We start from the raw sequence: 13,039 nt of genomic DNA, 5'->3' as shown, positions 1-13,039 counted from the left end.
TTATCTAGAGAGACAACCGTCTACATCATTCTCCAGCTGCGGTGTAATAATGGTATTACATAAATGAGTAAGACATCTTTACTGCAATCTTCTCATAATCAAAGCAAACAACTGAAGGACTTTGCTGGGTGGGAAGTATCCACCATGCCTTTTTCTGCCTGTTTCTTTGTTCTGGACACATACAACCCCTGCAGTGATGGTATACTGCAGCCAGTGACGTTTCCTGCTGACCTGACAGTTTGCTGTAGTTTTTGTGTATTGCACCAAACCAGATAGTAATGGCTGATGTGAGGATGCTCTCTATGAAGAATTTTGGGTAAGAACATATTATCAACATTCTCTGCCAAGACTTTTTGTTAATGAATGCGATATGGGTCTCCCACACAGAGTCCTATGAAATAAACAAGGGATGAGTGTAGGATTGGTATAAAATCGGAGCTCAGTGGTTGGCATGGACATGGTGGCCATTTCTGCATTGAATTGCAATGACTCTCTAAAGGAGTACTGTTGGGGTGTATTCTGGAGTTGGCAAATATTAATTTCACCAGTAACCAATCTTCTGACTTCAATGTGGATTGCAGATTGAATTGAAAGCACAGCTCAGAACAATTAGACCTCCGATGTCTGCATATGCATGAATGTAGCCTAGAGTCAGAGTTCATTTTGGGTGTCTGGACTGTGGGTGCAAAGAAGGAGGCGTGTGATAACTATATGAAATTCAAAGAAGGCATTGTACATTCATTGAAACTGTAGAATTATCCTGCTGTTACCTTTGATCTTTAGCATATAAAATGGCATGTAATATTGGGTCGAGCAGGCCTCTTCTTACAAGAGTGTCTCAATATGATGCCGGCTGCTCGTTTTTGTTGAATAAAACACTTCTATATCCACAAACTTCAGTGTCTCTCTGGTGACATTTTTCACAACAGAACAAGTACAATCTGACAAAGTGACCAAGTCCTGGAAATGAACATTTACTACTGTTCAGTGTTTCAGAGGAATAAGCAGAAGGGAAGATAGATGGAGTAATTCCATTTATCTGGGCCACAGGAGCACCAAAGAGTGGGAAAGTGAAGTAAGTCTCACTCCAAATGACTTGTGCCACTGGTGCGGGGTCCCAGGAATTTCCAACATGAAAGCTTCACAATCAACTCAGAACTTGCTAAGTGTGAAGCTCCAGATGAGATCCTGGAGGAACTCAGTATGTCAGGCAGCATCTATGGATGGAAGTGTGACATTCTTTATCTGGACTGAAAGACAGGACGGAGATGGCCAATATTAAGAAGTGAGCAGAAGGGTGGGCCAAAAGCTGGATCCAGGTGAGAAGGGATGATCGGCAGATGGAGAAAGGAAGAGTGGACATGGGGACAAGCTGGGAGATGATGGCTGGAGGCGATAAAGGGCTGCATATGAAGGAATCTGATGAGAGGAAGGCCTAGTTTGCACTTGGTCTCCCCAATGTAGAAGATGTCACAACGGAAGCACCTGATACAATAAACAAGGCCCGAGGAGATGCATGTGAATGTCCGGCTCACCTGGAAGAGCTGCTTAGGACACTGCCACGATGAAGCCAAACACAAGTTGGAGGAGGAACAGCTCATACTCTGTCTGAGTAGTCTTTAACCTAATGGCATTAACCTCTAACTTCCGGTAGATACCCACTCCCCTGTGTTCCCCCCTTTAGCTTTTTCCCCCATTTTAGTAATCCTCTCACCACTTACCTCCCCCACCTCCCTGGTTCCTGTCATGGTTACTTGAAATGACCAGGAGACGCAGACAATTCTTCGAGAAGTTTAAACCTTTATTTGCAAACAAAGGCTGAGGCAATCAATGAACTTGTCACCGAAAGCCCACCAAGCTCTGGTGTACAGCATTCTTTATAGTAATTTCTTATCTCAGTTACTTTTCGGTTTTATCAGCATACCCAATCAATTTTTAGTTGCATATCATCGATACATTAACTAATCAATCGCTCTTGCCTAGCTCTCGGTGCGCCACCAGTATTTCTTTCCAGTTCACATCTTGGGCCTCATTCCTGGCCAAGGTTGTTTCTCAGTCAGCCTCCTTAACCTCCCTCACATTACATTACCTCCCCAACATTTTTTGTGTTTTCTTCAAGATTCCCAGCATCTGTAGAATCCCTTTGGGCCCCGGTTGGTGATGGAGGCGGGGTGAGCGCTGCTGAAGTCAGCTGCAAAATGCCGGTGGGGCGGGGGAAGAGAGGTGTGAGGAGCAGGGAGACATAGAGAGAGGGCTCCATGCGGAAAGCAGGAAGAGGGGGGGAGTATGGCAGGTGGTGGGGATCACGTTAGATATGGTGCACGTCGCAAAGCATGGATGTGGTGAAGCTTAACGACGGGTACACTGTCTCTGTTCAGTCCACGGGGAGATGGGCAAGAGAGCTGGGGAAATAGAGGTGGTGTGGATGGAGCACAGTTGTTTTCTTGTGTTACATTTTATCACTTATGTAGTCACTTCATAAACCACTGAAATGTATTCAGAGATGACACGTTTAAGGTTATGTTCGGTCACGATCTGGCTTCGAATCTCGGCTTCCCTGTACCTGTGGCATTCCCGGAATCCGAAAGTAAAACAGCTGAGAGCGTTCAGACCTGTGACAGCGCGGACACGTTTCCAACACACTGCGGGGAGTTTTTCAGAAACGAAACTCCGGCTGGAACCTGATTGGTTTGTTTGTCAACACAACGACAGCGGCTGAAGATCAGCCCAGCGGCGCCGTGACGTTCAGAAACGGGAGCCGAAGATAAAGCGAGGGGAGGGAGGCGGAGAGATGCAGAGCTGCGGGAGCGGAGATGCCGATAGCAGCAGTGAAGAATTTCTATTGATTTACCCGGACCAGAGCTGAAAGTCGGTGTGGAATAAAGGGCAAAGAAAAAACCTGCAGATCAGATTTTCTTCAGATTCGTCCTGACTTCCTGTACTGTCGACAAAACTTGTAAGACTTTATTTCATTATCTCAAAGTTCTCATTTTTATCTGGCTATTTACAACATTGACGATATACAGTAATTTAAATTACTAACATCCTGTGAAGCGGGTGGGAAATGTACCGTTGACAAACCACGGGGCGAGAACATGTTAGTGGAAAATTAACTTTGCAGAAAGGGGGCAATAGATAAGCGACAAATGTCAACTAGCGACGAGGTAACAGATCATCCGGGATATCACAGAATAGCGGTGCAGGCCGAATGGCCACTTTTGCTTGTCAGATTGATAGGCTCACGGTTCGGTGAAACCCGTTAATCGGTTAATGTACAGTGACGGTCTTGTTAAAACGGTGCGTGAGATCTTCGCTCATGTCACGAGAATAATTTGTGAATTGAGCAACTCGGGTCGGGGTCGGGAGTGAACACTGACTGTGCAGGAAAGCGAAGGGGGGGTAAATGTTTGTTTGAAAGTCAAATGGAGTTCATTCGCAGCAGAATCGCTTTAAAATCAGAATTGGGGTGATCACCACTAACAAAATCGATAAACTTGGCAATTTGCGGCGGCAGTACAGTGAAGTACACAATAAATAATTTAAATTATAACACCACACACACACACACACACACACACACACACACACACACACACACACACACACACACACACACACACACACACACACACACACACACACACACACACACACACACACACACACACACACACACCCTCACCCTCCATCCTGGTCCCAATGTGTTATTTACATATTTTTTGCCGCTGATCAGATCAAGTGCAAAACTGTTAAAGCTCAGCGGCTCACGGGGTCCCTCTCCCGTCAATTGTCAGTATTGCAGCTCAGAATTCCTGTCACACATTTAGATCTGCTGGGGAAAGAGGGGTCTGTCTTTTCCCGCTTGTCTACAGATCTTAGTAGGTTGTGTTGATATTACAGGAAATGCCACCTTAATACACCAGAGTTCATGATTCCATGTGATGCAAAATTCAATAATCACTTCTCATTTCTCCACAGCGATTTGACAAGATGAGACTTCAGGTGAAGTTTATCACCGGCGAGGGTATCGAACTTGATGTCGACCCTTCCATTCAAGTGTCGACTCTCAAGATGAAAATCCAGCAAAAGACCAACGTGCCCATTTCCCAACAGCGTCTGATGGTACAAAATGGTCAAAGCGTGGAGATGCAGGACAACAGACGCCTAAGCTACTACAACCTCAACCCCAGCCCCACCGTGATGCTGCTGGTCAGGAAAGAGGAATCCATGCAGATATTTCTCCAGAATGACAAGGGGAAAACCACGACCTACGATGTGCAGCCCTCTGAGACCGTGCAGAGTTTTAAAGAGCGAGTCCATCGGCAGGAGGGGGTCAGACCCGATCAGCAGCGCCTGGTTTATGAGGGCAAACAGTTGGAGGATGGCCGATTGCTTTCCGACTACAACATCAGACCACTAACCACCATCTCTCTGCTGCTCCGTCTACGTGGAGGCTGATTTACTCCTACCGACGTCTGACAGAACTGTGATTAAAAATAATTTAATGGTACTATTGCATTCCTATATTCTGTCGTTAGCACTTTGTTACTTTATCCAGCCTATCTGCTACGTTCCACACTGACATTCACAAGGTGGACGATGGGCCAGTTTCCACTCTGTATTAATGCTGTACTAATGGGGTGTCAGTCGGACAATGACATAATTCCCATCGAGGTCCGTTGCTTGTCACCTTGTTGCATTAGCCTGGAAAACATGTTGTCAGTTTAGCAGAGGCCCAATATTAACAAGATCAAAGGAACTCTGACAACCTGCACCTCCTGTTCAAAACTTCTTCTCCCAGAGAGTTGTGGGGGTCTGGAGTGCACTGCCTCGGAAGGTAGTGGAGGCCAATTCTCTGGATGCTTTGAAGAAGGAGCTAGATAGGTATCTTATGGATAGGGAAATCAAGGGATATGGGGACAAGGCAGGAACCGGGTATTGATAGTAATTGATCAGCCATGAACTCAAAATGGCGGTGCAGGCTCAAAGGGCCGAATGGTCTACTTCTGCACCTATTGTCTAAAAGTAAAGTTTAGGAAAAGTCAGTTTAGCTCATATGAAAATGTTGAATAAATGGTCTCCAAGTTTCTTCAAATTTAACTGAAGGATCAAAGACAACACTTCTAATTTTTTCTAAGATCAAACAGATAGTTTGAGAAAGCCACTGAAATATAGTTGGAGGATTAATTTCTTTCCAGTTCAATAGGATAGATCTTCTAGCCATTAGTGTAACAAATGCAATCATCCATCGAGCTGAGGGGGATAAACAACTATTATCCACCATTGGTAAACCGAAAATTGCAGTAATAGGATGCGGTTGCAATTTGATATTCAGAACTGTTGAAATAATACCAAAAATATCTTTCCAATAATTTTGCAAACAAGGGCAAGACCAAAACATGAAGCAACTTCAGAATGACATCTGTCACAGGTTGGATTAACATGAGAATAAAATCGAGCAAGTTTATCCTTGGACATGTGAGCCCTATGTACAACCTTAAATTGTATTAGGGCATGTTTAGCACAAATAGAGGTGTTACGTACTCGTGACACGTGAGAGTGGTACCCTTGTCACGTGACTGGGGTTGAAGTTATACTGGACTTGAGGTAATGGTCTTGTGATGGTGGAGTGACGTCATTTTCCCGCCAGTAGAGATCATGTGACAGGTTTTTTTTACAGGGTATAAGAGGAGCACCCCACCCTGTGGGGTGGGGCAGTTCGTGGCTGGATTTGCCATGTTGACTTCATGCCACTGCGTGATTTAATGTTATGACGCAGTTTAGTTGAAAGATGAAGTTTTATCTAATGCCTAAAGTTTAAAAGGTCATTGCCAGCAGTTTCTTTACTGTGGAGAGTGAAGATAAAAGTTCGGGAGTTAAAGATCGAGGAGAATCGAATTTCGACATTGGAATGGGTTCGACCTTGTGTGATCCTCATTCGGAAGGATTTCGTTGACTATTCTTGTGTTAATCCCTGGGATGATCAGAAAGGATTTGAGAATAGTGTGGAAGGAAAGGTCAGAGCCTTTAAACCATTACATTTCATAAAATTCTTCGTGGGAAAGTTCGACGCCGGGGATCGAAGGAAAACGATGTGGAAGAGATTTTAAATCGCCTTAAAAAGTCTCTCCTTTTAAATGGACTGTGTGCATTTTGAACTTCTGGCAATATCGCTTTAAGAACTGTTAAGCTGCCGCACAGCAGCTGTTTTCCGGTTACGTTAGTGTTTGTTTACTTTTGGGGGGGTTTGTTTTCAGTGTTTAATAAACGTGTTATTTGTTATACAAACCCTTGCCTAACTCACATATATTTATTGTTGCCTGAATACGTAACAGAGGAAGAATTGACCAATTGTAAAATTTTCTCCCACTGCTCAGTGGGTATAAGACAATGAAGTTCTTTTTCCCATTCCTTCTTAATTTTTTCTGATACTTCTGGCTGTATTTTCATGATCATATTATAAATGGTGGCTACTAAACCCTTCTGGCAAGGTTTCAGAGCTAAAAAAATTTCCGTAATGTCCGTTGGACATAATTTTGGAAAAGACTGTAACATATTATTCAAAATATTTCTAACTTGCAATTATCTAAAAAAATGAGTTTTAGGTAAATTATATTTGTTAGATAACTGTTCAAAGGACATAAAACTGTTATCTAAAAATAGATCACGAAAACATGTTATACCTTTTGTTTTCCATAATACAAAGGCTTGATCCATAAAAGAGGGCTGAAAAAAAAAATAGGGCTTGATAGGATAAACTTATTCAAGCCAAAACATTTACGAAAATGAATAAACAAATAACTAATCCTATAGTTAAACATACATTGTGAATATGGTTTCAATTTCGTAAATTTTTTGGCTTGAATAAGTTTATCTTAATTATCCCTAAATAAAGGTTTCAAAATTGTCCCTTTTTAAAAAAAAACTTTAAAAGACTCCAGCTGGACAAATAAGAGGTGAAAGAAACAAATCTATCAATGAGTCCGTGCATTTTAAACGATTAGGTGTAAATTGATTTTTTGGTTCAACATTTTTTCAACTCTGAACTGAGCCTCAAAGATGACAGGACATTAACACATGCCAGAAGATAATTCTGCATATTAATCATTATAGCAAATTATATGATTACACAATTTTTAGAATGCTTACACTGAACATTAGAAATGCCCACCTGACCTCTGAAATAGTTAACGATTGCTCAGGTAAATCTGCTCTATAAGAGGACCACAACCTTGTCATGGAGTTTGGAGGATTGCGTGCTTCAGTAACCTGCAGTGAGGGCCTTGTGCTTTGGTTCTTGGCAGGGTCGCCTGTGCCAAACAAGTCAAAGGGTAGAGGGCAGACTAACAGTGGACCACCGCACCTCTGGGTTCAGGTGTTCAGCTCACGGATAAGAACCGTGACTGGTCAAAAAACAATTGTCACAGAAACAGCAATGATGAAACCTTCTGTACAGATGGAGATGGAGGTCCTTCATTGCTGCCCCAGACACCAGATGGATCCAGATGAGAAGGGATGATAGGCAGATGGAGGAGAGAGAGTGGCTATGGTGACAGAAGCTGGGCGGTGATGGCTGGAGGTGATAAAGAGCTGCAGATGACTATTTGATAAGAGAGAAGGCTTAGTTTACACTTGGTCTCACCAGTGTAGAGGACACCACATCAGAAGCATCTGCTACATTAAACAAGGCCAGAGGAGATGCATGTGAATGTCCACCTCACCTGGAAGGACTGCTTGGTACTCTGCCACGATGAGGCCAAATACAAGTTGGAAGAGGAAAACCTCCTATTCTGTTTGAGTAGTCTTTAAACTGACAGCATTCACCTCTAACTTCCGGTAGGTACTCAATCCCATGTGTTCACCCCTTAGTTTTCCCACTTTGTCCCTCCTCTCACCACTTTCCTCCCCACCTTCATGACTCGCCCATCACCTCTCTGGTTCCCCATCTCCTTCCATGGTCCACTGTCCTTTCTTATCAGATTCCTTCTTCTTCACATACACAACATCAACCAATAACATTACTGATTTGAGACACTATGCCACTTACCTGGGACAGGAGACTGTTGCCCAACAGTTTCTAAACAGCATCGGTTGTGTGAACTTGTGTAGCTATTAGACACTACACTGTGCTTAAAGTGAACACTTTTTAAATAATGCCAGCTGTGTGAGTTTGTGTTAAAAAGTGGTAATTTTTGTGACTGACAGTTGGTGAGTAATAAGGAATAAGATCATTCAGAACTGTTTTGCTCACTTAGATGTGAGAAATGGCTGAAAATACAACGTTTTCACACCTTCAACAAGTTAGGAATGGTGAAGAATTTGAAGGTATTGATAACCATCTTGAATGTTACAATGAAAATGAAGATTTGGAGTGTGAAACCATCAAAAGCTTTGTATGAAGGCTGTCCATTTTCGACAGTAGGTGTCTGGACTGATTTTGTTCATTTACAGGAACTAATATGCAGTTTTAAAGTACTGTAGTACTATTGGTAGTGCTCTAATTTGGCTTCTATTTCATTTATATACACAACTTTTGGCTCAGTTAACATTAGTTCTATTTTTTATACCTATTTAACTTTTCCATGAAACTTCAGCTAATTGGGGCAGCCACTTAATTTGGTCCCAATGTGTCCTAACTAACCAGAACCCACTGTATTTCCATGTGCATGAAGCCACATGTCATGTGAGGCCACTGACAGGGAGCTGGAAAGTGGGATTAGCATGGATGGGTGTTTGCTAGCATTGAATGGTCCATTTCTGTGCGGTGGGATCTGCAGCCAATGTCTAATTTACTAACTCATCCTGAACGTCAAGCCACTGAATCTTCCTGACCAACCTTCCATGCAGCACCTTGTCGAAGAACTTGCTAAAGTTCATGTAGTCAACATCCACTGCTTGATCTTCATCAATTTTCCTGTAACTTACTGCAAAAATTCTATAAATTTGGTTAAACACGACCTACCACGCATAAAGCCCTGTTGACTATCCCTAATCGATCCCAGCCTATACCCTCCAATAACTTTCCCACTCTGAGAGCAGGCTCAGCGACCTATAATTTCCCGGTGTATTTCAGAGCCTTTCTTAAACAACGGAAAAACATTAGCCAGTCATTGGACACCTCACCCGTTGCTATGGACGTTTTCAATCTCTGCTCGGGCCGCTGCATTTTCTCCACGAACCTCCCACAAGGTCAAAGGAAACACCTTGTCGGGCCCTGGGGATTTATTCACTCTAATTTGCCTCAAATCAGTAAACGGCTCCTCCCCTGAAATCCGTATACGGTCTATGAGCTCACTGCTGTTCTGCTCATTCCTAAAGACTCTGTATCGGTCCCTGAGTAAATACAGATGAAAAAAAAATCCGTTTAAAATCTCCGCCCCCCCACCCCCCTCCAGTCTCTTTCAGCCTCATGCATTGAAGACCACTCAGATATTGAAGAGGACCAATTTTGTTCCTTGCAATTCTTTTGCTCGTAATATATTTGTAGAAGCCCTTGGGATTCTCCTTCAGTTTATCTGCCAGAGCCCGCCTTCGTTTAGCCTTCCTGATTTCCTCCCTAATCTTCAACCCTGGAACAGGATGGAAACTTCTTCCCAAACACTGCAGGGGAATTTCCAGAAAGTTCAGCTGGAATCTGATTGGTTTGCTTGTCGAGCGCGGGAAAATTAAAAGAGCGGGCGACGGGAGGCGGAGACGGGTCTGACACCGGAGTAGATCAGCAGCACTCGAAAGAGGCTCGGTGCAGAGTTGAGAGTCGGTGCCGAGTGAAAGGCACAGAAGACATCTTGCAGATCAGATTTTTCCACACATTCGACCTGATTTCCTGTACTGTCGCCAAGAATTGTAAGACTTTATTTGGTCATCTCAATATTCTCATTTCCATTTGATTTTTCTTTGAATATAAAGTATATAACATACAATTCTCTGAACCGTAGTCTTCAAGTTACAGCTGACAATGTACAGGGAGAGAAAGGTTAACCAGACAAAAGGAAACTTTTTAGAAAGGGATTCAGTGGATTTGGAGTGTCGGCGAGGGAGAGGTCAGCCGGGATTGTCACTGAACTGCGGAGCTGGTGAAATGGCCGCTCCTGCTTCCCACATCGATCCGTTTACGGTTTTGCGATGCTTCTTTCGCTATTTTACATGGTCGGCCTCGGTAAACCGGCTTCGCGAAAGAAAGCAGATGCTGGAATCGCGTGCAGCGCACAAAACCCTGGAGAAGCTCGCAGGTCAGGCAGCATCTGTGGAAAGGAGTGAACAGTCTACGCTTCGAGCCGAGGCCCTTCTTCAGGACTGGGGAAATAAAGATGAGAAGACAGAGTCCCCCCACCCCCACCCCCATTCCCAGTCCCAGTCCTGATGAAGGGTCACGACCCGAAACGCCGACTGTGCACTCTTTGCCACAGACGCTGGGCTCCTCCGGCATTTTGTGTCTGTTGCTCTGGATTCCCAGCAGCTGAGTTTCTCGTGTTTGAGGAACTCTGCGGGTCGGGCAAATGGAGGGAAATGCCTAGTCGTGGTTTCAGGCCGAGAGCTTCCATCGCCAGGAAAGAAAGAGGGCGGGCGGGCGGGCGGGGGGCTTCATTGGAAAGTTGGAATATCCGCTGCATAGTTAGGCTCTTCCCTCCTCCTTTAAGACCGGATAAAAAGCCCTCGGCTGGGATCGTTTCTATGGGATTATTGCGTGGCTGGTTGAGATAGTGCGTAAAATGTTCATTAATATTGCGAAGGTAATAACGCGTGTGCGAATAAAATGACTTGGGAAGTCTGGGTTCGGAGTGAACACTTTCTGTGCAGGAAAGCAGAGTTGACTGAAAGTCAGACCGAACTAATTCTGTTCTGGTTTCCCTGGACACAGTCCCATTTCACCTTGTTAAACCTCAGCCCGGTTTCGGAGAACCTGCTGTGTTCAGCTGCTGGACACCCAGCAAACTTTGAACTCCATAAGACCACAAGATAATACTGTTTGTAAATATATGAGACTTGGTTACCAGAGCCATCTCTGGAAATGAATTCCACAGGCTCGCCATGTTTTGACAAAATGATTTCCTTCTCATTCCTGTTCTAAAGGGTTGTCCTTCTGTTTTGAGGCAGTGCCCTCTGCTCCTGGACTCTCCCAGTATTAGAAACATGCTCTGCACCTCCACCCTATCTGGTCCTTTCAAAGTCAGGTTGATTTCAAGGAGGTTCACTCCTCATTCTTCTGAACTGCAGTTGATACAGGTCCAGAGCCATCAAAGGCTCTTCAAGTGTGTTAACGCTTTCATTCCCAGGCTCCGTTTTAAGCCTCCTTTCGATCCTCTACAATGCCAGCACATTCTTTCATAGAAATGGGGCCCAGAACTGCTCACAACACTCCATATGCGGTTTGACCGATCCCTTAGAAAATCTCAGCATTATGTGCTTGCTTTCATAATTTAGTCTTCTTCAAAAGAATGGAGACATTATATTTGCTTTCCTTACTACCAACTCAAGATGCAAGTTAGCCTTTGGGAATCGTACACTAGGACTCCTGTACTTCTCTGATTCCTGAATTTGCTTTCCCGCTTAGAAAATAGCCTTTTTTTCTTTTTACCAAGGTGCATGACCTTAAAATTATCTATACCATGTTCCGTCTGCCTCATCTTCGTGTGGCCTCATCATGGCAGTAGAGGTGACCATGAACTGATATGTTGGAATAAGAATGGGAAATAGAATTGAAATGGCTAATTAGAATTAATATGTCAGAATGGGAACACAATGTAAATTTGAAATTGCATGGTTTGGCCATGCTGGTATCTTTCCTGTAATACCACAAGCTCTTCATTTTCTATCCTGCCTGTTACTTCATCAAAGTTCAAACAACATCACTTTAGAATTACAGTGTCTGGGGGGAGAAAAAGATCAGATTAATAAATAAGGCTTTCTCTGCTTGTCTACAAGGTCAACATTCGTGAAACATTCTGTCACTACTGAGAACTCTAATTGTGTTGATATTATAGGAAATGTCACGTTAGTACAATGGTACACGTTCTCATGTGATGCAAAGCTCCCTAATCACTTCTCCTTTCTTGACAGTGACTTGACAAGATGAGAGTTCAGGTGAAGTTTATGACTGGTGAGGGTTTCGGACTTGATGTCGACCCTTTCATACAGGTGTCGACTCTCAAGATGAAAATCGAGCAAAAGACCAAAGTGCCCACTTTCCAACAGCGTCTGATGGTACAAAATGGTCAAAGCGTGGAGATGCAGGACAACAGAAGTCTGAACTACTACAACCTCTACCCCAGCCCCACCATCATGTTGCTGGTCAGTAAAGAGGAACCCATGCAGATCTTCCTCCGGAATGACAAGGGCAAAACCACGACCTACGACGTGCTGCCCTCTGAGACCGTGCAGAGTTTTAAAGAGTGGGTCCATCGGCAGGAGGGCGTCAGACCCGAGCAGCAGCGCCTGGTGTTTGGGAGTAACCAGTTGGAGGATGGCCAGTTGCTCTCCGACTACAACATCAAGCCTCAAAGCACCATCTTTCTGCAACTCCGTCTTCGTGGAGGTTAATTTATCCTTTGACAGAAGTATTATAAAATGATAATATTTAAATAATATAATAATATAATATTATATAAAATAATATGACATATTTTCCAATTTAACATGAAATAAAATAGTACATGTTTAAAAAGAAACTAATGTTGTGAGCAATGGTGTTTGTCTGACTGAATAACCTCCAAATTTGTATATATTCAAAGACTGGACCTTTTTCACACCTCAAGCTGCATCGGGTGAGATGCTGGCTCAATGCTCAACCCAGCTCATACAGTAAATGTGCAAGGTGCTGGTTAGATTTGAACTCATGGCCATTTGCCTTGAAGTCCAGTGCTGATGCCACTACACTACCAGCCAGCTATGTCTATATTTCGAGATCAAGTTGATTGTCATTCAACCGTGTATACAGTTAAATGAAACAATGTTCTTCAGAGCCCAAGGTGCAAAACATAGGGCACATGTCATATACAGCACATGAAATAATATTAACACAATAACATTGTGTACTGGGTGG

At 43.5% G+C, this 13,039-nt stretch overlaps 2 protein-coding genes across 2 annotated transcripts; both read left to right on the top strand.

Annotated features, from left to right (window-relative positions):
• Positions 1–3,146: 3,146 nt before the first annotated feature.
• LOC140738940 (uncharacterized) lies at positions 3,147–4,458 on the top strand. Its single transcript, XM_073066952.1, has 2 exons — positions 3,147–3,164; positions 3,979–4,458. The coding sequence occupies exons 1-2, from the start codon at positions 3,147–3,149 to the stop codon at positions 4,456–4,458; spliced, it is 498 nt and encodes a 165-aa protein (XP_072923053.1).
• Positions 4,459–12,069: 7,611 nt separating this feature from the next.
• On the top strand, positions 12,070–12,537 carry LOC140738939 (uncharacterized). Its single transcript, XM_073066951.1, has one exon. The coding sequence runs from the start codon at positions 12,070–12,072 to the stop codon at positions 12,535–12,537; it is 468 nt and encodes a 155-aa protein (XP_072923052.1).
• Positions 12,538–13,039: the final 502 nt, after the last annotated feature.

Source organism: Hemitrygon akajei, chromosome 14 (genome assembly GCF_048418815.1).
Source record: "Hemitrygon akajei chromosome 14, sHemAka1.3, whole genome shotgun sequence".
NCBI classification, from domain to species: Eukaryota; Metazoa; Chordata; class Chondrichthyes; order Myliobatiformes; family Dasyatidae; genus Hemitrygon; species Hemitrygon akajei.
This window is presented reverse-complemented; position numbering and strand designations above follow the sequence as displayed.